Source organism: Oncorhynchus tshawytscha, linkage group LG17 (assembly GCF_018296145.1).
Source record: "Oncorhynchus tshawytscha isolate Ot180627B linkage group LG17, Otsh_v2.0, whole genome shotgun sequence".
Lineage (NCBI taxonomy): Eukaryota > Metazoa > Chordata > Actinopteri > Salmoniformes > Salmonidae > Oncorhynchus > Oncorhynchus tshawytscha.
The window spans coordinates 4,974,703-4,999,718 of record NC_056445.1 but is presented as its reverse complement, the minus strand read 5'-3'; the positions used below and the strand labels follow the sequence as shown (position 1 = coordinate 4,999,718).

The window sequence follows — 25,016 nt, the reverse complement described above, 5'->3', positions numbered from 1 at the left end:
TGTACTGGGCAGTACGCACTACCCTCTGTAGTGCCTTGCGGTCAGATGTCAAGCAGTTGCCATACCATGCGGTGATGCAACCAGTCAAGATGCTCTCGATAAAGCAGCTGTATAACTTTATGAGGATCTGAGGGCCCATGCCAATTTTTTTCTGGGGGGAAGAGGTGTTGTTGTGCCCTCTTCACAACTGTTGGTGTGTTTGGACCATGATATATCCCAAGTGTTGTGGAACGAGGAACTTGAAGCTCTAGACCCGGCTCCACTACAGCCCCGTCAATGTGAATGGGGACGTGCTCGGACCTTCGTTACCTGTAGTCCACAGTCAGCTCCTTTGTCTTACTGACGTTGAGAGAGAGGTTGTTGTCCTGGTAAACTTAATAATGCTGTTGGAGTTGTGCGCGGCCACGCAGTTGTGGGTGAACAGGGAATACAGGAGGGGACTAAGCACGCACCCATGAGGGGCACCCATGTTGAGGGTCAGCGTGGCGAATATATTGTTACCTACCCTTATCACCCGAGGGCGGCCCGTCAGGAAGTCCAGGATCCAGTTGCAGAGGGAGGTGTTCAGTCCCAGGGACCTTAGCTTAGTGATGAATTTCGAGGGGCACTATGGTGTTGAACACTGAGCTGTAGTCAATGAACAGCATTCTCACGTAGGTGTTCCTTTTGTCCAGGTGTGAAAGGGCAATGTAGAGGTCCAGATTGTCTGGGATGATGGTGTTGATGTGAGCCATGACCAGCCTTTCAAAGCATTTCATGGCTACATATGTGAGTGCAATGTGGCAATAGTCATTTAGACCGGTTACCTTTGCGTTCTTGGGCAAAGTAACTATGATGGTCTGCTTAAAACATATAGTTATTGCAAACTGGGTTAGGGACAGGTTGAAAATGTCAGTGAAGACACTTGCCAGCTGGTCAGCGAATGCTCTGAATACACGTCCTGGTAATCCATCTGGCCCTGCGGCCTTGTGAATGTTAACCCGTTTAACTTTTAGTGATCCCTTCCCGCTCAGATCCCGGTAACGGGACTGATTTGACAACATCCAGTGAAATTGCAGCGCTCCAAATTCAAAAACAGAAATACTCATAATAAAAGTTCACAAAAAAATACTTGTAAAATACATCAAAATAAATAAATAGCTTCACTTCTTGTTAATCCAGCCACATTGTCAGAGTTCAAAAAGGCTTCACGGCAAAAGCAAACCATGGGATTATCTGAGGACAGCACCCCATCAAACAAACACAGACAATCATATTTCATCCCGTTGGCACTTCTGTTGGCACTCCAAAATGGCCCAGAAACATCACAAATGGTCCTTTAGTTCGATAAATTTCTTCTTTATATCCCCAAAATTTCCATTCATTTGGCGCGTTTGATTCAGAAAATACACCGGTTCCAACTCGCCCAACATGACTACAAAGTATCTAATAAATTACCTGTAAACTTGGTCCAAACATTTCAAACAGCGTTCCTAATCCAAATTTAGGTATCGTAATATGTAAATAATCTATACAATTAAGACGGGATAAACTGTGTTCAGTACCGGACGAAAACAAAGTGAAGCGCGTTCCAGGTCGTGCGCACTAAAAGACTAGAGTCCACCTCGAGTGACACATGGAAAGAACAGGGCGACTTCTTCATTTCTCAAAAGAATAACATCAACGAATTTCTAAAGACTGTTGACATTTAGTGGAAGCCATAGGAACTGTAACCAGATTCCTATTAAAAAGGGCTTACAATAGAAAGCTAATGGAAAACAGATTGACCTAAAAAAAAAAATCCCTGGATGGATTGTACTCGGGGTTTCGCCTGCCAAAACAGTTCTGTTATACTCACAGACATTATTCAAACAGTTGTAGAAACTTCAGAGTGTTTTCTATCCAAATCTACTAATAATATGCATATCCTAGCTTCTGGGCCTGACTAGCAGGCAGTTTACTTTGGGCACACTTTTCATCCAGACGTGAAAATACCGCCCCCTATCCCTAAGAAGTTTTAAAGGTCTTACTCATGTTGGCTACGGAGAGCATGATCATACAGTTGTCCTGGACAGTTGGTGCTCTCACGCATGGTTCAGAGTTGCTCTAAGCGAGTGTAGAAGACATTTAGCTTGTCAGGTACGCCACTGTGGAGCTCATGGCTGGGTTTACCTTTGTAATTCGTGATAGTTTGCAAGCCCTGCCACAGCCGGTGTAGTAGGATTTGATCTTTGCCTGTTTGATGATTCGTAAGAGGGCATAGCAGGATTGAGAGGCCGGATCAAGGACTCAAGCGATTGGCAGCTCCAAAGAGGATCAACGTGAGTCAGCAAATCAGTAGCCTGTCTGGTGCGGCAAAGGCAGGGTCTGGTAATGGTCCAGAGATAGGTAGAGGATTTGTATTTATTATAGATCCCCATTACTCTTCCTGGGGTCCAGCAACATTTTAAGGCAGTTATACAATTTTAAAAACATTACAATACATTCACAGATTTCACAACACACTGTGTGCCCTCAGGCCCATACTCCATCACTGTCACATATCTACAACACAAAATCCATGTGTACGTCTGTATAGTGCGTATGTTAGCTTGTGTGTGTATGCATGTGTCTGTCCATGTTTGTGTTGCTTCACCGTTCTCGCTCTTCCATAAGGTGTAGTCATATTTGTTTTAAATCAAATTTTACTGCTTGCATCAGTTACCTGATGTGGAATAGAGTTCCATGTAGTCATGGCTCTATGTAGTACTGTGCGCCTCCCATAGTCTGACCTTTTGTGGCATGTCTTGTGGGGTGCCGCAGTAGTTCACACAGACAGCTTGTGCATTCAACATGTCAATACCTCTCATAAATACAAGTAGTGATGAACTCAATCTCTCCTCCACTTTGAGCCAGGAGAGATTGACATGCATATTATTGATGTTAGCTCTCTGTGTACATCCAAGGCCAGCGTGCTGTCCTGTTCTTAGCCAATTGCAATTTTCCTTTGTGGCACCTGACCACACCACTAAACAGTAGTCCAGGTGCGACAAAACTAGGGCCTGTAGGACCTGCCTTGTTGATAGTGCTGTTTAAGAAGGTAGAGCAGCACTTTATTATGGACAGACTTCTCCCCACCTTAGCTACTGTTGTATCAATATGTTTTGACCATGAAAGTTTACAATCCAGGGTTACTCCATGCATGCTTATTAGTAACTAAGATAAGTAATTTCTTAAATGTGTCAAGTGCAGTGTCTGTTTGCTTCTCATTGCACTCCACGGACCAACAAATATTCTTTACATCAACAACATATGAATCACTACAAAACGTATTGTATGACCTCTTATATAAAATATTGGGCCCAGCCTTTGGAACTTTGGTTTTCCTACATATGGCTACTATATTGTGATCACTACATCTGATGGATCTGGATACTGCTTTAAAGCGCATTTCTGCAGCATTAGTAAAGATGTGATCAATACATGTTGATGATCTCATTCCTGTGCTGTTTGTAACTACCCTGGAAGGTGGACTGATAACCTGAACCAGGTTGCAGGCACTGGTTACAGTTTGAAGTTTTTTCTTGAGTGGGCAGCCTGATGAAAGCCAGTCAATATTTAAATCACCCAGAAAATATACCTCTCTTGTTGATATCACATACATTATCAAGCATTTCACACACGTTATCCAGATACTGACTTACCACTTGGTGGTCTATAGCAGCTTCCTACCAGGATAGGCTTTAGTTGAGGCAGATGAACCTGCAGCCATATTACTTAAACATTATTTAACATTATCCAGATATTGACTGTTACCACTTGGTGGTCTATAGCAGCTTCCCACCAGAATGGGCTTTAGGCGAGGCAGATGAACCTGTAGCCATATTACTACAACAGTATTTAACATGAGATCCTCTCTAAATCTTTACAGGAATGTGGTTCTGAATATAAACAGCAACACCTCCACCATTGGCATTTCTGTCTTATCTATAAATGTTATAACTTGTATTGCTACCACTGTATCATCAAAGGTATTGTCTAGGTGAGTTTCAGAGATAGACAGAATATGAATGTCATCTGTTACTAGCAAATTATTCATTTGATGAACCTTGTTTCTTAAGATACATACAGTGGGGCAAAAAAGTATTAGTCAGCCACCAATTGTGCAAGTTCTCCCACTTAAAAAGATGAGAGGCCTGTAATGTATCATAGGTACACTTCAACTATGACAGACAAAATGAGAAAAAAAATCCAGAAAATTACATTGTAGGATTTTTTATGAATTTATTTGCAAATTGTGGTGGGAACTAAGTATTTGGTCAATAACAAAAGTTTCTCAATACTTTGTTATATACCCTTTGTTGGCAATGATAGAGGTCAAACGTTTTCTGTAAGTCTTCACAAGGTTTTCACACACTGTTGCTGGTATTTTGGCCCATTCCTCCATGCAGATCTCCTCTAGAGCAGTGATGTTTTGGGGCTGTTACTGGGCAACACGCTTCTTCTTGAAATGCTTCTTACGAAGCCACTCCTTCGTTGCCCAGGCGGTGTGTTTGGGATCATTGTCATGCTGAAAGACCCAGCCACGTTTCATCTTCAATGCCCTTGCTGATGGAAGAAGGTTTTCACTCAAAATCTCACGATACATGGCCCCATTCATTCTTTCCATTACACGGATCAGTCATCCTGGTCCCTTTGCAGAAGTACAGCCCCAAAGCATGATGTTTCCACCCCCATGCTTCACAGTAGGTATGGTGTTCAGTAGGTATGGTTGTTTTCATTGCTTTACTGGGAAGCTTAGCAGAAGTAGATATTCTCATGTTATTTATGTTAGTGCAGGGTGAGCTGCACACAGTGGACTTCCTACTAGGGCACACCACCTCAATGCTAACAGTATAGTAAGGCACATGATTACTGCACACAATATTTTTTCATTTAACCTTTAACTAGGCAAGTCAGTTAAGAACAAATTCTTATTTACAATGACGGCCTACCCCAGTCAAACCCGGATGACGCTGGGCCAATTGTGCGCCACCCTATGGGACTCCCATTCATGGCCGGATGTGATACAGCCTGGATCCTCCAATAGCTGTAGGATCAGCAGAGGCATTCAGGGCAGTTAGAGGGACATAAATTAGGTTACTTACATTGTGTTGATCAACGCCACTGGGATAATGTACATTTGCTGAAGCATTTTGACAACTCAGCGTCACAATGGTAGAGATTAAATGAGCTGGGCTTGGGTCATTGATAAGTCATTGTCTCAACAAAGCCTTATAATCCTGTGTAAGGATCCAGGAACCCTTATTAATTTTACATGTCTGATATATCAACCTGGTCTCAGACTAGACATAACATAGTAAATGTAAACCCAGGACACTCAAATGAGTGTGATGTGTTACGTTTGGTGTGGTAACAAGACAGATGGTTACTCAAAGCAAAAACGAAAGGAGGGTGGTTGGTCAGGGTGGGCGTATACCATGAACGACTAGCAACCCAAAGGTTGCAAGTTCAAATCTCATCACGGACAGTTTTAGCATATTAGATAATTAGCCATTTTTCAACTATTTACTAATTTTTAGCTACTTTGCAACTGCTTAGCATGTTAGCTAACCCTTCCCCTAACCTTAACCCTTTAACCTAACTCATAAATGTAACCCTAACCCAGCTAACATTAGCCATGTTATGTCATATCTTATAGTGGTATAACCATAGAATTAGGAATTAGAATGCTTATTTAATAGTAATAATAATGAACTAAATAGTCATTTAATATGATCTCTATGGGGTATAAAATATTGAAACGTCCCAGAGAGCACTGGAGATAGTGAATGGGTACTGGTTGCTAGGGACATCTCTGGTGATTTGAGTTTGGCCCTGAGCATCAACCGAAAAGGGAGGAGGAGAAAAAGAGGATGTAGTGATCGCTGACCCCAGTACTATAGACTCTACAGCCTCAACAAGGGCTGAGTCGTCAATAAGAGACAGACAACTGACGTTGTCAAAGGAGGAGCGGGTTTGGTACTCCGCAGCTCAAGGACTGAGGTTTGACATTTCTGGTCATTATGCAATTTGTTGTGTGAAGATCAATCAAAACAAATGTGGATTTATTTGTATTTTTGTCCTGGATGTTTGTGGTTTTTATGTGTGATCCTTTAGCTGTGTTTGAAATGTGAGTTATATAAACCCAGCATGAGTTCTCTTTCACTATTGGTCAGGTTTCATTCTGAGTGGGTGTCATTCCTCTGGTGGGTCACTAGACGTCCCTGTACCTCACTGCTCATTGTGAGTGGGTGTCATTCCTCTGGTGAGTCACTAGATGTCCCTGTACCTCACTGCTCATTGTGAGTGGTTTTGCCTTGTACTCACTTTCCTGTTTGCCACGATCTGCCTTTGGAACCTGTTTTGGAACTGTAGAGGGCAGAGTAGCCACTAGAGTTGTAGAGGAGATCTTTCCATGATATTCTCCTCTCCTTTCCCATAGAGCAAGGAACCTTTTTCTTCTCATGTTGAAATGATAATGGTCAGATAAGGTACATATGACTAGTTGTCCTGACTGGTAGGCCATTTTTAAAACTCAGTGAAAAGATAAGATTTAAGTGAAGTTCGTACACAAAATGATCAAGTAGGATGAACTACCAGTCCCATGGACACAGATTAAATGGAGCGGGAATAAACTGATATACATACTGAATGTGTGTTAGGTTTGTTTTTCCCACCAGCAGAAGTGTGTGTTAAGCCGTGCACAATACTGCTCAATCAAGGTTAAAGTCCAGGGGTGTCAGGTTACAGCAGTCTTTTTAGGGGTCATTAAACACCACATACAGTTGCGTTGCTTTCCCACCAATACAAGGAAACAGCGGTCTTGTCTGTCTACTTGTGGACAACAGCCAAAGTGACCTGTTTTCAAATCATCTGTCAGATCACCTCAACCTCCCCAAGTACCTCACTCCTGTCACCAACACCGAAACTAACTACCTATCGATTAGAGGGGAGTTTGTCTTTGTTGCTTGTTTTGGGTTTATTTGCGCCCATCTTTCCTTCTTGTTTGTCTTTCATCATCGTTCATGGCTCATCCGTTTTGGAATGGGACATAAGTGTCCCTCTACAACAGAGATGCAGTAGATAACATTCAGGTGAATAAGCCGTCCTTGGGCTTCATCTGTAATAAACTGAAAATGACTGACGGTTCTAATGAAGATCAAAATACATTTTAATTTAGTTAAATCACTTGCATTTTTCTTTACTATTCTGACTGCAAAATATCTTTGGAAAATAGTTCTGTTTAGAAAGTGTTGCAATCATTTGTAAACAGGTCTTAACATGAAAAAAACAAATCAGTAGTGTTAAATCATATGAAACATTCTGCAAAACAGAAGAAAGCATTTCAACTTTCACATTAATGATTATCAATCAAAAGAAACATGTAGAGATTAGCTAACATAGTAATTGATAATGAACATTTGTCAATGATTATAATTCCCAAGTGTCTAGGGGGGGGGTTCTACTAAGCTAACATATGGAATTGTTTTAAGATGGTCATACCATGGATCATTTAGTTATTTGATTTTGAATTCTAGGACCCATTTAGGTATAAAAATATGTATTTTATATATTTTATTATGAAACATTGAATTTGGCTTTACTGCTATTAGCCCATAGAAATGCATTGAATAACAGATTCATACATGGAAAAACAGAAAAAAAATATCAAAAGGACATTTGTTTTAAAGTGTCTGTCCTGCATCTGAGAGATATAAGACAGATCAGGAAATGATTATACATGCGTATATTTTTTTGCAATATTTAACACATTTTCTGGGGCACTAAACCACCATTACATACTTCCATTAATTTTCTCAACTGGTACCGGGCTACCTTCAGATGAGGCTTGTGGGGGTCGTAGAGCAAAAAAATAGAGATGGAGCGAACACCTCAGAGTAATCACATCAAGACAGATGTTCCTGCAATAAATCCATTTTCAATAGTAAATCTATCAAAGGGTGTATAAATCATACTCAGTTCGTTCAGTCACTACAGTACTGTATGCATGGTCAAGCACTACAAGTCTCTCTGATTTCCATTGCGAGGAGCCAAAAGTCTTCCTGTACGGTAGTGTGGCACTAAAAGTCCCCTGATCAGTTAATTGTAAAAGATAACAGTCAGTTACCTTAGCAAGTTGTTGGGTTGGTCATGCTCTGCACCACATACTGTATAGAAGAGACAGCGTGATGTGTGTGTGAATGTTAACATTGGCCTGAACACGATCAGACGTACCCAGTGACATCGTAGCCCACCGCAGGGTTGCGGCGTGGGTCTTTCTTGGCCCCCTGGGCGGGGGTGCTGGACTGGGTAGTAGTGCTGGTGTGACTCCTTGCCAGGGTCGCTGCCTTGGTGGCAGCGTTCACCCCCATCTGTAGCGTTGGGTTCCTATAGGTCTGTGAGCTGGTCCTGGCCCTCCCAGTGCCTACCCCCATGCCCGGGGCTGGGTAGGGGTACCCTCCGCCATGCCTCCTCCCTCCACGGCGCCCCCCATCCGCCGTCTCACAGCAGGAGACACACAGCAGCCCCCCGCCCAGCATGGAGAGCAGGGCGGCGGCCAGCCCCACGTACAGACAGTCCCCCAGCTCGTACTTCAGGCTGCTGGGCAGGTTGGCTTGGTAGAAGGTCTGGACAACCTCGTGGGTGGTCCACGACACCGGGATCAGAGCCAGGAACCCCGCGGTCAGGAAGAGGCCTCCCCCAGTACCGGCCACTCGGCCTTTAGCCGCGGAGCCCTCCATGCAGATGGTACACTGCATGCCCACGGTGGAGATGACGACGGCCAGGACGGAAAAGACCACGGAGACCACCATCAGGGCCCGGGAGGCCTGGAGGTCTGAGGGTAAGGCCAGCATGGAGTTGTAGGTCTCACACTGGAAGGCTCCGGTGCTCTGGTAGACACACTCCATCCAGAGGCCCTTCATATTGGCCACGGCAGTGACGATGTTTGGCCCGATGTGGGCAGATGTCCGCCAGTAGGGAAGCACTGTGGACACCAGGGTACCCAGCATGCCTAGCAGACCCATGAAGAAGCCCATCAGTTCTAGAGCAGCTGACGCCATGGTGGACTGATGATGATAATGATATACCCTCTTGCTGCTATTTCAGTTAACTCCCGCTCTCTGTCTTTTTAACTCGTACACTCTCACTGGTCCTCCTTCCCCACACTAACACTACTCTCTTCTACTACAAACACGATTGCTATAACGGTACTGTTGCCCGTTTACAATCCTCTAAGCTCGCGGCTCTCTTTGACTGTAACTTGCCATAGAACCAGTTGAAAATCCTGTGATAACTGCTTACTCACACCCAGCCCCTCTCTCTCTCCCTCTGACACACTGGTTAGCAAAGACTGACCTGCCAACTGGTAACTTGATTGAATCCATGTTCCTCACCATAACACTCGGTAGCCACTTTTCAAACCCTCCAGATGGATTGTTACTCTAGCTTACGACGACTGTGATAATAATTCTGGCCACTTTGTCAGGAAAGAACAACACCTGACAAATGATGTTCTCTCCCTCAATGATGTTCTCTCTCAAGTCTCAATCCTGACTTCTGTCTTTTTTCCCCCTCTCTCTTTCCTCCACTCTCTACTGCTCAGTATATTGCGCTTCTCTCTTTGTGTTTGTGAACCCACCATCACACTAACCCATCAGGTCCTTCACCTCTCCATGTACACAGACACTGGCATCCCCATTGGCACAGTGGGTTAAACATTCATTCAGCCATCAGTCATCTCTTTCCCAAAACAGACCTTTGGTACACGGTTCAGGCTACAACAAGGCCAGCTGATGGACAGGCCAGGCTAAAGAGAGCAGCATCTCTCCTGTATCTTCGCCAAACACTTCTATGGAACTGAGGGAAATAAATATTAAGGAAGGGAGATCAAATTTAGCAATACTGAAAACTAAAACCCTAAAACAAATCCCATAGCTGTACTGTTACATTATTGATTGACAACATCACACACAGACACACGTACCGTCACAAAACCCCTGCGTCTGGCTGAGAGATGGTAATGTTATTCCTCAATGGAGACAGACAAGTGTGTGTTCATACTAGGTCTAAGTGTATATGAAACCTGACGCTCTGCTCCTAATCTGTATTCATCTGTGCTCACATGTCACCAACAGCATAATGGGATTAGCATGTAATCCAGCCACTCTTTCAGTGGAGGGAGGGAGAGGTACAAGGTCCAAATGCACCAGAAACACTACATGATTATTAAGAGCAGTCTATATGGGCATACTGTACCAACCACAGAATTAGAATGAATGGGCCTTCTGGCCATTCTACTGCCAATGTTTGTATATGGAGATCGCATGGATGTCTGCTCGATTTTATACACCCGTCAGCATCGGGTGTGGCTGAAATAGCCGAATCCACTAATTTGATGGGGTGTCCACATACTTTTGTATATATAGTGCATGTAACACAGAGTGTGATTTTTACACTAGGTCAGTGTTAAAGGATTTACACTAGGTCTACCATTCAAAAGTCTGCAGACAGTCATTTCAAAGCAAAGCATTTACTATACAACATCACAATAAGCAGGGTAGAAAAGGATTATAGCGCATGCTATCCATTCAACCATTCCAAAGCAGCTTTACTATTCAATAATTGTTTAACTGTGAAAGGTTTTGTCTCAATGTTTTTTACATCCAAGAGAAGTGGCCCAATCAAAACTCATCCCCTAAACCCTGTCCTATGCACTTGTGGAGATCTGAGAGGAATTGACAGGTGTCAACTGGTATAGCTTGACCTTGCCCCACTAGGTGGAATTTACACCATATTGTGTATACCAATCAAATTCTCTCAGATCTCCACAAGTACATTGGGTTTAGGGGACGATTTTGGATTGCCTCAGTGAGGCTTCATTACAGCCGGCTGCCTTGAGTGGAATTTAAGGTAAAATAAAGTGCTCTGGATATGATACAAAATATCCTGTAACAAACATAATGCATTTTGGACAACTAACATTTCTTTGGTATCACTTCATTTGAATAGTCTCCCAAGTAGATGGTTTGTAGATGTTCAATAACTGTCAACATTTCAACTAACCATCCATTAACCCTAACCGTCATCCTAACTCTACATTTAATGCTTACCCTAACCTTAACACATATCTAGGGTTGCAAAAGGGTCGGAAACTTTCCGGGACATTTCCGTAATTATTCCGGAAATTCTCCATGGGAAAATGCCTGGGAATTTGGGGGGTTTTTGCTTAAATTCATTAAAAAAAAGAACTTTGTTTATAACAGTGAGCCTTTTTTTGTGGGATACACAAGTCTTGTAGCATATTTTGGTTAAACTATCCCCAATTCAATGAAATTGCAACCACCTGCATGCACAGTGCATTCTTCCATCACATGTGCAGTGCATTCTGAAGATCTTGCACACTAATGAGATGCTATTGAGCCCACAATACTACACTGTCTGAGTCAAGGACTATATATATATATATATATTTTTTTTTTTACCTTTATTTAACTAGGCAAGTCAGTTAAGAACAAATTCTTATTTTCAATGACGGCCTAGGAACAGCCTAGAACGACAGATTTGTACCTTGTCAGCTCAGGGGTTTGAACTTGCAACCTTCCGGTTACTAGTCCAACGCTCTAGGCTACCCTGCCGCCCCATGCTTTTTGGTAAGTTTTGATTACAATACTGGGTGGGGTGAATATATTTTATATCTGTACATGGAATTGAATTTGTTATTTCTTTACACATTTTTTTCTAATCTTTACAGTTAAATGCCACGGGCACATTTCACTGCAGCTAATGTAGAATGAAAAGCTGTGTACATCTGCAAATACTGTCCAAATCATATGTGAAGAATGCAACAAAGATGCAGAATCATCTGGCCAAGTGGATAAAGTTCCCTCAGCGCTCACAACAAGCAACCTCTGACAAAAGTCCCTCAACTTCTATTTGAGGTGAAAATGATGAATCAGACACCTTGTTGATAGCAACAGCTCATGGTTCTCCTGGAATCAGAAGTTCTTTTGACTCAATGGTGGAACATAGAGAAATGCTGATGAATGTCTTGCTTGAGCTGTGTATGCAACTGGTTCACCTCTGATGCTCACAGGCAATGTGAATTGGAAGATTTCTGAATGTTCTTCACCCAGCATACACCCCTCCAACCAGACATGCTTTATCTACTCATTTGCTGGATGCAGAGATCAACAGAGTTCAAGTGAAGGTCAAGCAAATCATAGAGAAAGCAGACCCTATTGCAATCACCTCTGATGGGTTGGTTGAATATTCGTGGGCATGGAATAATTAACTACATCATCTCCACCCCTCAACCAGTATTCTACAAGAGCACAGACACAAGGGACAGAAACACCGGTCTCTAAATTGCAGATGAGCTGAAGGCAGTCATCAATGACCTTGGCCCACAGAAGGTATTTGCACTGGTGACAGACAATGCTGCAAACATGAAGGCTGCTTGGTCTAAAGTGGAGGAGTCCTACCCTCACATCACACCCATTGGCTGTGCTGCTCATGCATTGAATCTGCTCCTCAAAGACATCATGGCACTGAAAACAATGGATACACTCTATAAGAGAGCCAAGGAAATGGTTAGGTATGTGAAGTGTCGGTTATAGCAGCAATCTACATTGAAGCTGCCCAGCAACACCCATTGGGGTGGTGTTGTCATTATGTTTGACAGTCTCCTGGAGTGGAAGGAGTCTCTCCAAGAAATGGCCATATCACAGTCTGCCGATATGGACAACACCATCAAGAGGACCCTCCTGGATGATGTATTTTGGGAGAGAGTGGTAAGCAGCCTGAAACTCCTGAAACCTATAGCAGTAGCCATTGCGCGGATTGAGGGAGACAATGCCATCCTGTCTGATGTTCAGACTCTGCTTGCAGATCCGTACTGCCCTGCCCACTTCACTGTTGCTCCAAGCAGAGGAAACTGCAGTTCTGAATACATCAAAAAGCATGAAGACTTCTGCCTGAATCCCATACACGCCGCAGCGTACATGTTGGACCCCAAGTATGCTGGCAAGAGCATCCTGTCTGGTGTGGAGATCAACAAGGCCTATGGTGTCATCACTACCATGTCTCGCCACCTTGGCCTGGATTTATTTATTTATTAAACTAGGCAAGTCAGTTAAGAACAAATTCTTATTTTCAATGACAGCCTAGGAACAGTGGGTTAACTGCCTTGTTCAGGGGCAGAAAGACAGATTTTCACCTTGTCAGCTCGGGGGACCCAATCTTGCAACCTTACAGTTAACTAGTCCAATGCAATAACGACCTGCCTCTCTAGTTGCACTCCACAAGGAGACTGCCTGTTACGCAAATGCAGTAAGCCAAGGTAAGTTGCTAGCTAGCATTAAACTTATAAAAAAATCTATCATAATCACTAGTTAACTACACATGGTTGATGATATTACTAAATATTATCTAGCGTGTCGTGTGTTGCATATAATCTGACTGAGCATACAAGTATCTAAGTATCTGACTGAGCGGTGGTAGGCAGAAGCAGGCACGTAAACATTCATTCAAACAGCACTTTCGTGCGTTCTGCCAGCAGCTCTTCGTTGTGCATCAAGCATTGCCCTGTTTATGACTTAAAACCTATCAACTCCCGAGATGAGGCTGGTGTGACCGAAGGGAAATGGTTGGCTAGTTAGCGCGCGCTAATAGCATTTCAAACTTCACTCGCTCTGAGCCTTGGGGTGGTTGTTTCCCTTGCCCAGGGAGGAGCGAGGAGAGCGAGGGAAGCTATACTGTTACACTGGCAATACTAAAGTGCCTATAAGAACATCCAATAGTCAAAGGTTAATGAAATACAAATGGTATAGAGGGAAATAGTCCTATAATTCCGATAGTAACTACAACCTAAAACTTCTTAACTGGGAATATTGAAGACTCATGTTAAAAGGAACCACCAGCTTTCATATGTTCTCATGTTCTGAGCAAGGAACTGAAACGTTAGCTTTCTTATATAGCACATATTGCACTTTTACGTTCTTCTCCAACACTTTGTTTATGCATTATTTAAACCAAATTGAACATGTTTCATTACCTACTTGAGGCTAAATTGATTTTATTGATGTATTAAATTAAGTGTTAAGTCAGTATTGTTGTAATTGTCATTATTACAAATACATGTTTTTTAAATTATTATTTAAATCGGCCGATTAATCGGTAGCGGCTTTTTTGGTCCTCCAATAATCGGTATCGGCATTAAAATCATAAATCGGTCGACCTCTAGTCAGAACAATTTACTACCTTTAAAGGGACCAAGCCATCTCCCCACATTGCGTAATAACTCTACCCACAAGTATGTTTCTGGGCATGACCTTTGACCTGTTAAGCGCGACTATTACAGTGCTGCCTGGAGACAAAGCCACATTTTTTAGGAAGGTTACCCCAAACTATGTGTTCAGTCTTGGGCGAAAGAGTCACAGCTTGAGTGAGCCTCACTGTCCCAATCTTGCCATCAACTTGCTGTCCCTTCTATCTTGTGACACTTGTCATCGTCTGCAGGAACTGCTCACCCTTTGGTGAGCAAGGCCATCCATGTTGTTGACGAGCTTCCAGTATTCGTCAGTGCCCTTCATGTCATGCAATAGATGCTTAATGACATTCGATCCCAGTAATGAGATCATCACGCTGTCCAGGAACATCTAGGATGGGCACTTTAATATCAATCCCATAGATTTGCATCTCCAAGTCATAGAAACACTTTGTTGAGGTCTTCTTCCCCCCATGACCCATTAACACTAACTCTGTAGGAGGCTGATAATGCTGAGGAAGGGCACCTGCTTCCAAAAGCCTCTGCTCCACATGTTCACTCAATGTACAGGCCATAGACCCAGTGTCAAGCATGCCCTAAGCTGCACTTTCCCATGTACAGACAGAGGTGTAAAACAAATCTGAAAAAGCCACAACCTCTTGTGAACCTAACATAACAATTCTCCTTTCGCGTCAGAGCACAAAATCTCATATGTTTTCTCGAGATCATCAGATTCTTTCTGGAGGGCAGACAGTTGAACACCCACATTTCCCCCTTCACCTGTGGGTGACGATCCGCCGTGGCGGAGATCTTTGTGGGCTATACTCGGCCTTGTCTCAGGATGGTAAGTTGGTGGTTGAAGATATCCCTCTAGTGGTGTGGGGGCTGTGCTTTGGAAAAGTGGGTGGGGTTATCCTTCCTGTCCTCGGATGGAGCCACAGTGTCTCCTGACCCCTCCTGTCTCAGCCTCCAGTATTTATGCTGCAGTAGTTTGTGTCGGGGGCTAGGGTCAGTTTGTTATGTCTGTCTGTGTTTTTTTTTTAACCTTTATTTTACTAGTCAGTTAAGAACAAATTCTTATTTTCAATGACGGCCTAGGAACAGTGGGTTAACTGCCTGTTCAGGGGCAGAACGACAGATTTTGTACCTTGTCAGCTCGGAGATTTGAACTTGCAACCTTTCGGTTACTAGTCCAATGCTCTAACCACTAGGCTACCCTGCCGCCCCATTGCTTGCTGTTTGGGGTTTTAGGCTGGATTTCTGTACAGCACTTTGAGATATCAGCTGATGTACGAAGGGCTATATAAATACATTTTATGGTGTGTCAGTTTAACGGTTGCTGCTGTGGTGAGTGTCTCTCACCACCGGGATTGGCATAGCGTTCCCGCTGTTTTGGACAATTTGACTTCCAATGATCTGGGGGAAGGCACCAGAGGCACAGGTTCTCATGTCTACAGTGCATCACAGTGGAGTGATCTGTTGAGCCACAAACCCTGCATTCCCTACGCCTGAAGGGTTGGGCGGGGAAAGATGGTGCCTTGACCTGTGTCTGTGAAACCATCACGTGTGGTAGGCTCTTCTCTAAGGTATGTTCAAGCAGGTGAATGAGTCTCGATACTTGCACTCTGCCCATCTTGTTTGGAGAATAATGTGAGAGAAGTGTCACTGCACGCACCAGCATTGACCCAGCCTTCAAACTGAGTTATCTGGGGATGTACTGTTACTTGCTTTGAGGATACAGAGGTAGATTGACACATGGTGGTCTTTCTGCTGCGTTCATGTTCATTGATTCTCTCATGTAATTCACTCAGTCCATTTCTCAGCAGGCTTGTATTGGAATACTGCTGCCAGTTTGGGGTCAGGGCAGTATGTTACAAATATCCTGGCGACATCTGAGTTGGAGTTGTCAATCTTCTTACCTTGTCTCTTAAGGCCCTTGTCAGCAACATCTACGGCTTTGTTCAATCGAACCCAATACTCCATAACAGCCTCTCCGGGTACAGGTTTAGTATTGTAAAAATCAGCCAAAGGCATGTATGAATAGGCCAATTCGCTGAAATTCTGTTTCAGAATGTCAAATACAATCTCTGGCTTTTCTGTAGGATCAACAGTTGTCTCGTTGCATAAATGTATCTTTACCATGTCTCTTGCTTTGCCAGATAATCGACTAATCATCCCTTCCTCCTCAAGTACATTCTCATCAACTCCTCCCATTCATGAATGGAGCATTTGTCTGTACCATCTCCTCTATATGTAGGAGGTTCCTTCAGGTCTGATTGCATGATGAACTTAATTTTTACTGAGGTTACATATCCTACTGACTCTGAATGATGATCACTTATCTTCTCTGTACTTACTGGTGGCTCATAAGTACTGGACCTGCCACTCTGTAGTTCTTCCCTAATGGAGCTCCCTATTTCCCGGGCTGGCTGAGTGACCAGCTCAGCTAGACCATCTACAGGGTTGTTTGGAGTAACACTAGATGAAGGGCTATCATCCCAATTTTTTGTGGAGCAAAACATGGGGGAACCTACTGCACCTACACGCTTTACAGGGGTTTGATCAGAGTATGAGAAAAACCTCCCCCTTCCAGCAGTGAATTTGGGTTCATCATCACCATTATAAAATGCCATGCCACTAAAGTTAGGTTAAAATGTCTGTTGATGAACACACTTATGTTAGTTAACCATAAACAGCGCTCTCAATACATCGTTTTCAGAAAAAGTCAGGAAAGAAAATATACTGCAGTTCCGCTTTTGCCACAAGGCGGCAAGAGTACCTCAATGATGTAAACAGAGTCTTAAGAGCAGCAGCGCCGAGGTGATTGAGCTGACGTCGATCAACGATGAATCCGGGTCTAGAAGGCACCAATGTAACCGGTGCTGTACTGCACCGCTGTAACTCTGGGTTGTATATGTGGTTGATTGAGACTATAGACGGGGACTTTGGAGATCAGGGAGTTTTAACAAAGCAGAATTCACTCTGCATCCTGCATCCAAAAGAAAAGAAAACATTTGTAGAGCACATATGTTCCGCGAATCGTCGCCTCTTATAGGAGGGACTGGGATCATTCGAGGAGCTAGCCATCATTCACACATTCAATAGCCTGCCGATACCTTAGCTAGCTATTAACCACATGTTGAAATAATCCTAAAAAGTACAATTACATCGTAACAATACCATCCACTTATGAGTAACCTCTAAATAGACATTATTCATGAACAAAACACTGTATGACTGTGCTTAAAATAATCAAACTTTTCTGAAGACAGAAAAAGCGGGCCAACCTCAAAGTGCATGAAAATGATTTGAGCACGAGCAAGCAGGGCAACACGTAAGTACACACTCCCCTTCTCCCAAGATGCAGGCATGCATAATAACAAATCAACACGACATATGAACCTAGTGAAATTCACAAAGTACTTTAATTAACTGTTACACAAGATTCCTGTCGGTGGGGGAAATATTTGGCACGTAGTCTGGATGTAGATGGTCATTTACGTGGAACCCTGAAATAAACGTACGTTTTTGGTACAACTTACCTAGCTAAACAAATCCTCAGAAGCAGCCAAGTCATTAGAGTTGTTTGCTTAATCTCCTATATTTAGCTACCATTACGGAGATGCTTGGTCCCAGTTTCCCTATCTCATCCTCTCGCTGAATGGCCTGAAGCCATAAGGCTCTTCTTTGTGGATCTCTCTTGTGATAAGGCGTGCGAACCGGAGACCTGGGTTTTTAGAACTATTACTGGTGCAATATGTGACACAGCATCTTTTCGGCATAATTTTTGCCGAAACGGTCAAGAAAAGTGATCAAAGTTAGCGACGTGATAATTCGCTGCACAGAAAATGCTTTGTTTTACCCCAAAAAGGGGCACAGACCTGACGACGCATTTTGTTTATATTTTTGGGACGTATTACCGGTCGTATGTCTACCCCCCTCCCCCAAGCTATGAATTACTTAAATGTTGTCCGTATCTTGTAGTTTGAATATGATTTTGCCCCATAGAAAATGTATTTGGGACATGGAAAGTTCATGTTTTTTTTAATAAATGTGAGCATTTTGTTTATATTTTTTGGACGTATTACTGGCTTACCTCAACTAACCTGTACCCCCGCGCACTGACCCGGTACCGGTACCCCCTGTATATATCCTCGTTATTGTTATGTTACTTTTTATAATTTTTTACTATAGTTGATTTGGTCAATATTTTCTTAACTCTTCTTGAACTACACTGCTGGTTGCTAAATTGTAATTACTTCGCCACCATTGGCCTATTTATTGCCTTACCTCCTTCATTTCCACACACACTGCACACATATTTTTCTATTGTGTTATTGACTGTACGTCTGTTTATCCCATGTGTAACTCTGTTGCACTGCTTTGCTTGAACTTGGCCAGGTCGCAGTTGTAAATGAGAACTTGTTCTGAACTAGCCTTCCTGGTTAAATAAAGGTGAAATAACATTTTTTAAAAGGGCTTTTAAGAAAGCATTTCATGGTAAGGTTGTTGTATTCGGGGGCATGTGACAAAGTTTGATTTGATTTGTCTGTGTCGTGGATCTTCAAAGCATGTTGTCAATCAAGGGTGTTATCTCTGGGGTGGTGCTAGAAGTAAATGCAAAGGATATAAGTGAAGAATTGGATCAAGTGGTTAGGAAAGAACGACTGAACCGCATGGTAGACATATTGTTTTTGATGAATAGTCTCTCCCTTCTCAAGTGTATTTGGGTTAAATGAGATCCCCTGTGAGAGCCTTCATGCCCAAACCCATGTATTGTGATACATGTAAATTATTTGGTGTCAAATGTATGTAGATGGGAGGAGTATTTTATGCAAGGTGAGCCTAAATGCTGCAATTGTGGTGGTGAACATGCACCCGAATTCTTGAAATGTCCTGTTAGGATGAAGGAGACAGAGGTGGCAAGAATAAGGGCTGTCCAGAGCGTCTCCTATCCGGAGGCATTGAGAAGAGTGGAAGAAGAAAGGTGTGAAGCTGAAGAAGTAATGGTAGTAGGAGTAGAGATGATGTTCCTTGTCAACACAGGGATCCTGACATGTTGCATGTTAGAAGGTGGACTTTGTTACTTTGGTTATCAACTGCACAGCACAAATGTAGAGTAAGTCACAGACAATAGGCATTGTGAGTGTGGCTGATCAATAACTTTTCTTCAGAGGAATTGCAAGGAATCCTCTCGATGAATGCTTCTTCCTCACAGGCACATGAGTCTGTAGGGATGTGATTTGAATGTGACTGAAGGAGTGGGATGGTTGTTCAGATGTACTAGTGGGTGGCGGCAATGGAATAGTGGGTGGCGGCAATACACCAATAGTTGTCGTCTGCCACAAAGCTTTAAAGAAGAAAAAGAAGCGTGGTTTTAGAACCAGCTAGCTCCGGTGTCCACCTGATGGGGCTGTTTATTAATCCTGACATTGAAATACATAAGGCACGAGCAAACAATCAGAGTTTTGAGTGCGGCAGTGCTTTAGTGTTATTGCACTTTTGGTTTATTCTAGTTTCAGTGAAATGCATATGTAGCCTAAATGATTTAACTGAACACGTGAATATTTAACATATTGTAGAAGTAACATGGCGCCTCGTAGGACAGTTGCTTATTTGCACTAAAGGTTTGTCTATCTGCATTTAGTGTGCAGCTGTATCCATTTCCTGCACTTGTGTTTATGTGTAAATGAATGGATGTTATTTTGAATACTTAGTTAACTGAAATTAGATATCGTACACAGGCCGTTAGATTAGCTGATTTTGGTCTGCTCTACTTCTTCAACCTTTCATTGTTTTGCAGAAGGCCTACTTTTCAAGGCTGCAGTTTGAGGGGCCCTAACGCAACTATCAACCCTGAGAGAACCAGTTGGTAAGTCTTTCAACTTCATTGATAACATTATTTAACAGAAATGTCTTAGAGGCCACGCACGCCTCCAACTCAATCATCAAGTTCGCGGACGACACAACAGTGGTAGGCTTGATTACCAACAACGACGAGACGGCCTACAGGGAGGAGGTGAGGGCCCTCGGAGTGTGGTGTCAGGAAAATAACCTCACACTCAACGTCAATAAAACAAAGGAGATGATTGTGGACTTCATTGATGGAACAGTAGTGAGGAACAGTAGTAAGTTAAGTTCCTCGGCGTACACATCACAGACAAACTGAAATGGTCCACCCACACAGACAGCGTTGTGAAGAAGGCGCAGCAGCGCCTCTTCAACCTCAGGAGGCTGAAGAAATTCAGCTGGTCACCAAAAGCACTCAAACTTCTACAGATGCACAATCGAGAGCATCCTGTCGGGCTGTATCACCGCCTGGTACGGCAACTGCTCCGCCCACAACCCGTAAGGCTCTCCAGAGGGTAGTGAGGTCTGCACAATGCATCACCGGGCGCAAACTACCTGCCCTCCAGGACACCTACACCACCCGATGTCACAGGAAGGCCATAAAGATCATCAAGGACAACAACCACCCGAGCCACTGCCTGTTCACCCCGCTATCACCCAGAAGGCGAGGTCAATACAGGTGCATCAAAGCTGGGACCGAGAGACTGAAAAACAGCTTCTATCTCAAGGCCATCAGACTGGTAAACAGCCACCACTAACATTGAGTGGCTGCTGCCAACACACTGACTCAACTCCAGCCACTTTAATAATGGGAATTGATGGGAAATGTAAAATATATCACTAGCCACTTTAAACAATGCTACCTAATATAATGTTTACATACCCTACATTATTCATCTCATATGTATATACTGTACTCTATATAATCTACTGCATCTTTATGTAATACATGTATCACTAGCCACTTTAACTATGCCACTTTGTTTACATACTCATCTCATATGTATATACTGTACTCAATACCATCTACTGCATCTTGCCTATGCCGCTCTGTACCATCACTCATTCATATATCTTTATGTACATATTCTTTATCCCCTTACACTTACACTTGTGTGTATATAAGGTAGTAGTTTTGGAATTGTTAGCTAGATTACTTGGTTATTACTGCATTGTCGGAACTAGAAGCACAAGCATTTCGCTACACTCGCATTAACATCTGCTAACCATGTGTACGTGACAAATAAAATTTGGAATACGTTTGGGATTTCCCCTGTTTTAGTTAGATGGTTCCTCCTTCTGGCCCATTAATAAAGGCACAATCCTTAACTGTAACAATGCTCTGATGGGTGTCAAAAGATGACACATTGCCCTCGTGAAAATGTCTATTCTATTAGCTTATCTGATATGTTATTGACATTAAACAATAATTTCAGGTATAAGCCTACATGCAATAGCTTAAACATTCAAAATGGAAGGACATGGAACAGAGGTGAGTTGAAATTCACACATTGGGGTTGATGAGCTGAGGATTTCCATAATTTGAAGGATACATTCAGGATTTCTCATGTAGAATGGTTACTTGCCCTGAAAGTAGCCCATATGCAAGTAGAAACTAAATCAAAGTGGTTCAGATTTTTTTTAAATACAGGTTAAAAAAAATTTTAAAAAACACTGACACGTTGCTGTACGAAGACAAATATTTAGGAATGATGTCATCAAGATATGGTTCTATCAGTCGATTAGATCAATCATAATAATGTTTGGGCTATTGCCATAAGTACTAAAGATATTTCCCCCTTATAGACAGATGTTGAAATGAGAACTACAATGATTTCAGTGCAGTATTGTGACAATAGGTGACTTTAAAGTAAATATTTGGAGGGTTTCTTGTATTTTCGGATCGTTTGTTCATAGATTAACATCCTAATATTTTACATAACACTTTATTTAACGAGGCAAGTCAGTTAAGAACACATTCTTATTTACAATAGCGGCCTACCCCGGCCAAACCCTCCCCCAACCGAGATGACCCCGGGCCAATTGTGCGCCGCAAAAAAATATGTACACACACACACACACAGTACCAGTCAAAAGTTAGGGGACACCTACTCATTCAAGGGTTTTTCTTTACTATTTTATACATTGTAGAATAATAGTGAAGACATCAAAACTATGAAATAACGCATAAGGAATCATGTTGTAACCAAAAAAGTGTTAAATAAAATCTAAATATATTTTATATGAGATTCTTCAAAGTAGCCACACTTTGCCTTGACAGCTTTGCACACTCTTGGCATTCTCTCAGCCAGCTTCATGAGGAATGCTTTTCCAACAATCTTGAAGGAGTTCCCACATATGCTGAGCACTTGTTGGCTGCTTTTCCTTCACTCTACGGTCCAACTCATCCCAAACCATCTCGATTGGTTTGAGGTCGGGTGATTGTGGAGGCCAGCTCATCTGATGCAGCACTCAATCACTATCCTTGGTCAAATAGCCCTTACACAGCCTGGAGGTGTGTTGGGCCATTGTCCTGTTGAAAACGATAGTCCTGCTAAGCGCAAACCAGATTGGATGACGTATTGCTGCAGAATACTGTGGTAACCATGCTGGTTAAGTGTGCCTTGAATTTGAAATAAGTCACCAACAGTGTCACCAGCAAAGCACCCCCATACCATCACACCTCCTCCTCCATGCTTCATGATGGGAATCACACATTCTGAGATCATCCATACACCTAGTCTGCGTCTCACAAAGACACGGCAGTTGGTACAAAAAATTCGGACTCAGACTAAAGGACAGATTTCCACCAGTCTAATGTCCATTGCTCGTGTTTCTTGGCCCAAGCAAGTGTCTTCTTCTTATTAGTGTCCTTTAGTAGTGGTTTATTTGCAGCAATTCAACCATGAAGGCCTGATTCACGCAGTCTCCTCTGGACAGTTGATGTTGAGATGTGTCTGTTCTTTGAATTCTGTGAAGCATTTATTTGGACCGTAATCGTAAGTGCAGTTAACTCGAATTAATTTATCCTCTGCAGCAGAGTTAACTCTGGGTCTTCCTTTCCTGTGACGGTTCTCATGAGAGCCAGTTTCATCATAGCGCTTGATGGTTCTTGCGACTGCACTTAAATAAAGTTGAAAAGTTCTTGCAATTTTCCATATTGACTGACGTTCATGTCTTAAAGTAATGATGAACTGTCATTTCTCTTTGCTTATTTGAGCTGTTCTTGCCATAATATGGACATGGTCTTTTACCAAATAGGGCTGAATTCTGTATAACACCCCTACCTTGTCACAACACAACTGATTAGCTCAAAGGCATTAAGAAATTCCACAAATGTACTTTTAACAAGGCACACCTGTTAATTGAAATGCATTCCAGGTGACTACCTTATGAAGCTAGTTGAGAGAATGGCAAGCGTGCGCAAAGCTGTCAGAGGCAAAAGGTGGATATTTTGTTTGAACACTTGTTTACTACATAATTCCATGTGTTATTTAATAGGCTTGTTGTCTTCACTGTTATTCCTCAATGTAACGTAATGTGGAAAATGTCTAGGGGTCTCAATGCTTTAGGAATGCACTGTATATATATATATGCCGTTTGGTAGATGCCTTGACTTAGTCATGAGTGCATCCATTTTAAATATGGGTGTTTCAATGTGCAGGTATTGTCTATATTTCCATTTGTAGATAAACCTAAATGTTTACTGTTGTTCCAAAGTACAGGAATGACTACTTATCTAATGCTATGCAACCATTACATTACTGCTACAGGTGAGGGGGGAATACTAAAATATGTTGTTTTCCCAGAAGCAGTACTACGACAACCAATGTTGTACATGCTTCCTGGATAAGTGACACAAAATTCATAGCCCATCAAAGCCTTGTGAGAAAAGTTCAGAGACCAAGACAAGTCAAAATCAGGGAGGTCCTACCGTTGGAAGTGATGTGAGTCACCTTAACATCCAATTAGACAAGGAAGCCATATCACTTATGAACTGTACCCGTGATAGATCGACTATACTGCTGAAGGTGCAAGAAACATTTCAGTAAAGACAGTGCCCTCTCCGCAACCCGGAGACATTGACTGTCCTTACTTTATTCCTGAGGCCTTTGGACACAAAAGGAATGGTAATGTCTTATTGAATGATGTACACCAATTGCTTGTAACATAGTAGTGCATGGTTTATTTAAAATGTACTTATAGGGATGCACAATGTTTTTCAGATACTGCAGGTCTTCAGGATGCTCTTCAGCCCAGAAACATCAGTTAAGTGATACGAGAGAACCTGACAAGCACATCCTTGCCGCAGCGGTTGCTGAAATCTACAAGAAACCAGCATGATGACTGTCTAGGTCAGGCCTGTGCAAAGACTGGGTCCGGGGGCTACTCAAATCACATAAAGAGTTTGTAATAGTAAAGTTTTGAAAAACGTATTTGTTATTCAAATTAAATCCCAATGAATACCTGCCTGTGTGTAATATTTTAACTGCCACCGCTTGTGGGACATTTATTTTGAAGGCACGTATAAATAACAACTGCACAAGGACAGACCGTGACTGACAGGCTGACACACACACGTCACAGTTACAAATAGTAGCTAGGGCCTCCCTAGTGGCGCAGTGGTCTAAGGTACTGCATCGCAGTGCTAGCTGTGCCACTAGAGATTCTGGGTTCGAGTCCAGGCTCTGTTGCAACCAGACCAAACGGGTGGTGCACAATTGGCCTAGCGTCGTCTGGGTTAGGGGAGGGTTTGACCAGCAGGGATGTCCTTGTGCACCATTGTGCACTAGCGACTCCTGTGGTGGGCCGGGCCCAGTGCATGCTGACTCGGTCATCAGGTGTACGGAATTTCCTCCAAAACATTGGTGCGGCTGGCTTCCTGGTTAAGTGGGCATTG

At 42.7% G+C, this 25,016-nt stretch overlaps 1 protein-coding gene and 1 long non-coding RNA gene across 4 annotated transcripts; one reads left to right on the top strand and one right to left on the bottom strand.

Moving 5' to 3' along the window:
• Positions 1-7,643: 7,643 nt before the first annotated feature.
• Positions 7,644-10,180, bottom strand: cldn2 (claudin 2). Of its 3 annotated transcripts, XM_024376782.2 has the most exons (3): positions 9,986-10,180; positions 9,758-9,858; positions 7,644-9,013 (listed from the first exon to the last, which is right to left on the bottom strand). In XM_024376782.2, the coding sequence occupies exon 3, from the start codon at positions 9,009-9,011 to the stop codon at positions 8,226-8,228; it is 786 nt and encodes a 261-aa protein (XP_024232550.1). In that variant the 5' UTR covers positions 9,012-9,013; positions 9,758-9,858; positions 9,986-10,180; the 3' UTR covers positions 7,644-8,225. The 3 variants fall into 3 exon arrangements, with proteins under 3 accessions (XP_024232550.1, XP_024232551.1, XP_024232549.1); XM_024376783.2 differs by lacking the exons at positions 9,758-9,858; positions 9,986-10,180 and adding an exon at positions 9,641-9,747; XM_024376781.2 differs by lacking the exons at positions 9,758-9,858; positions 9,986-10,180 and having other exon boundaries at positions 7,644-9,634.
• A 6,933-nt stretch (positions 10,181-17,113) lies between these two features.
• On the top strand, positions 17,114-24,586 carry LOC121839762. The gene is made up of 3 exons (XR_006079198.1): positions 17,114-17,600; positions 20,070-20,138; positions 24,343-24,586. It is a non-coding gene; the product is annotated as an uncharacterized LOC121839762 (long non-coding RNA).
• The last annotated feature ends 430 nt before the right edge of the window (positions 24,587-25,016 follow it).

Excerpts from the sequence above, each read along its gene's own strand:
- cldn2 (XM_024376781.2), bottom strand. The coding sequence starts at position 9,062 with ATGGCGTCAGCTGCTCTAGAACTGATGGGCTTCTTCATGGGTCTGCTA.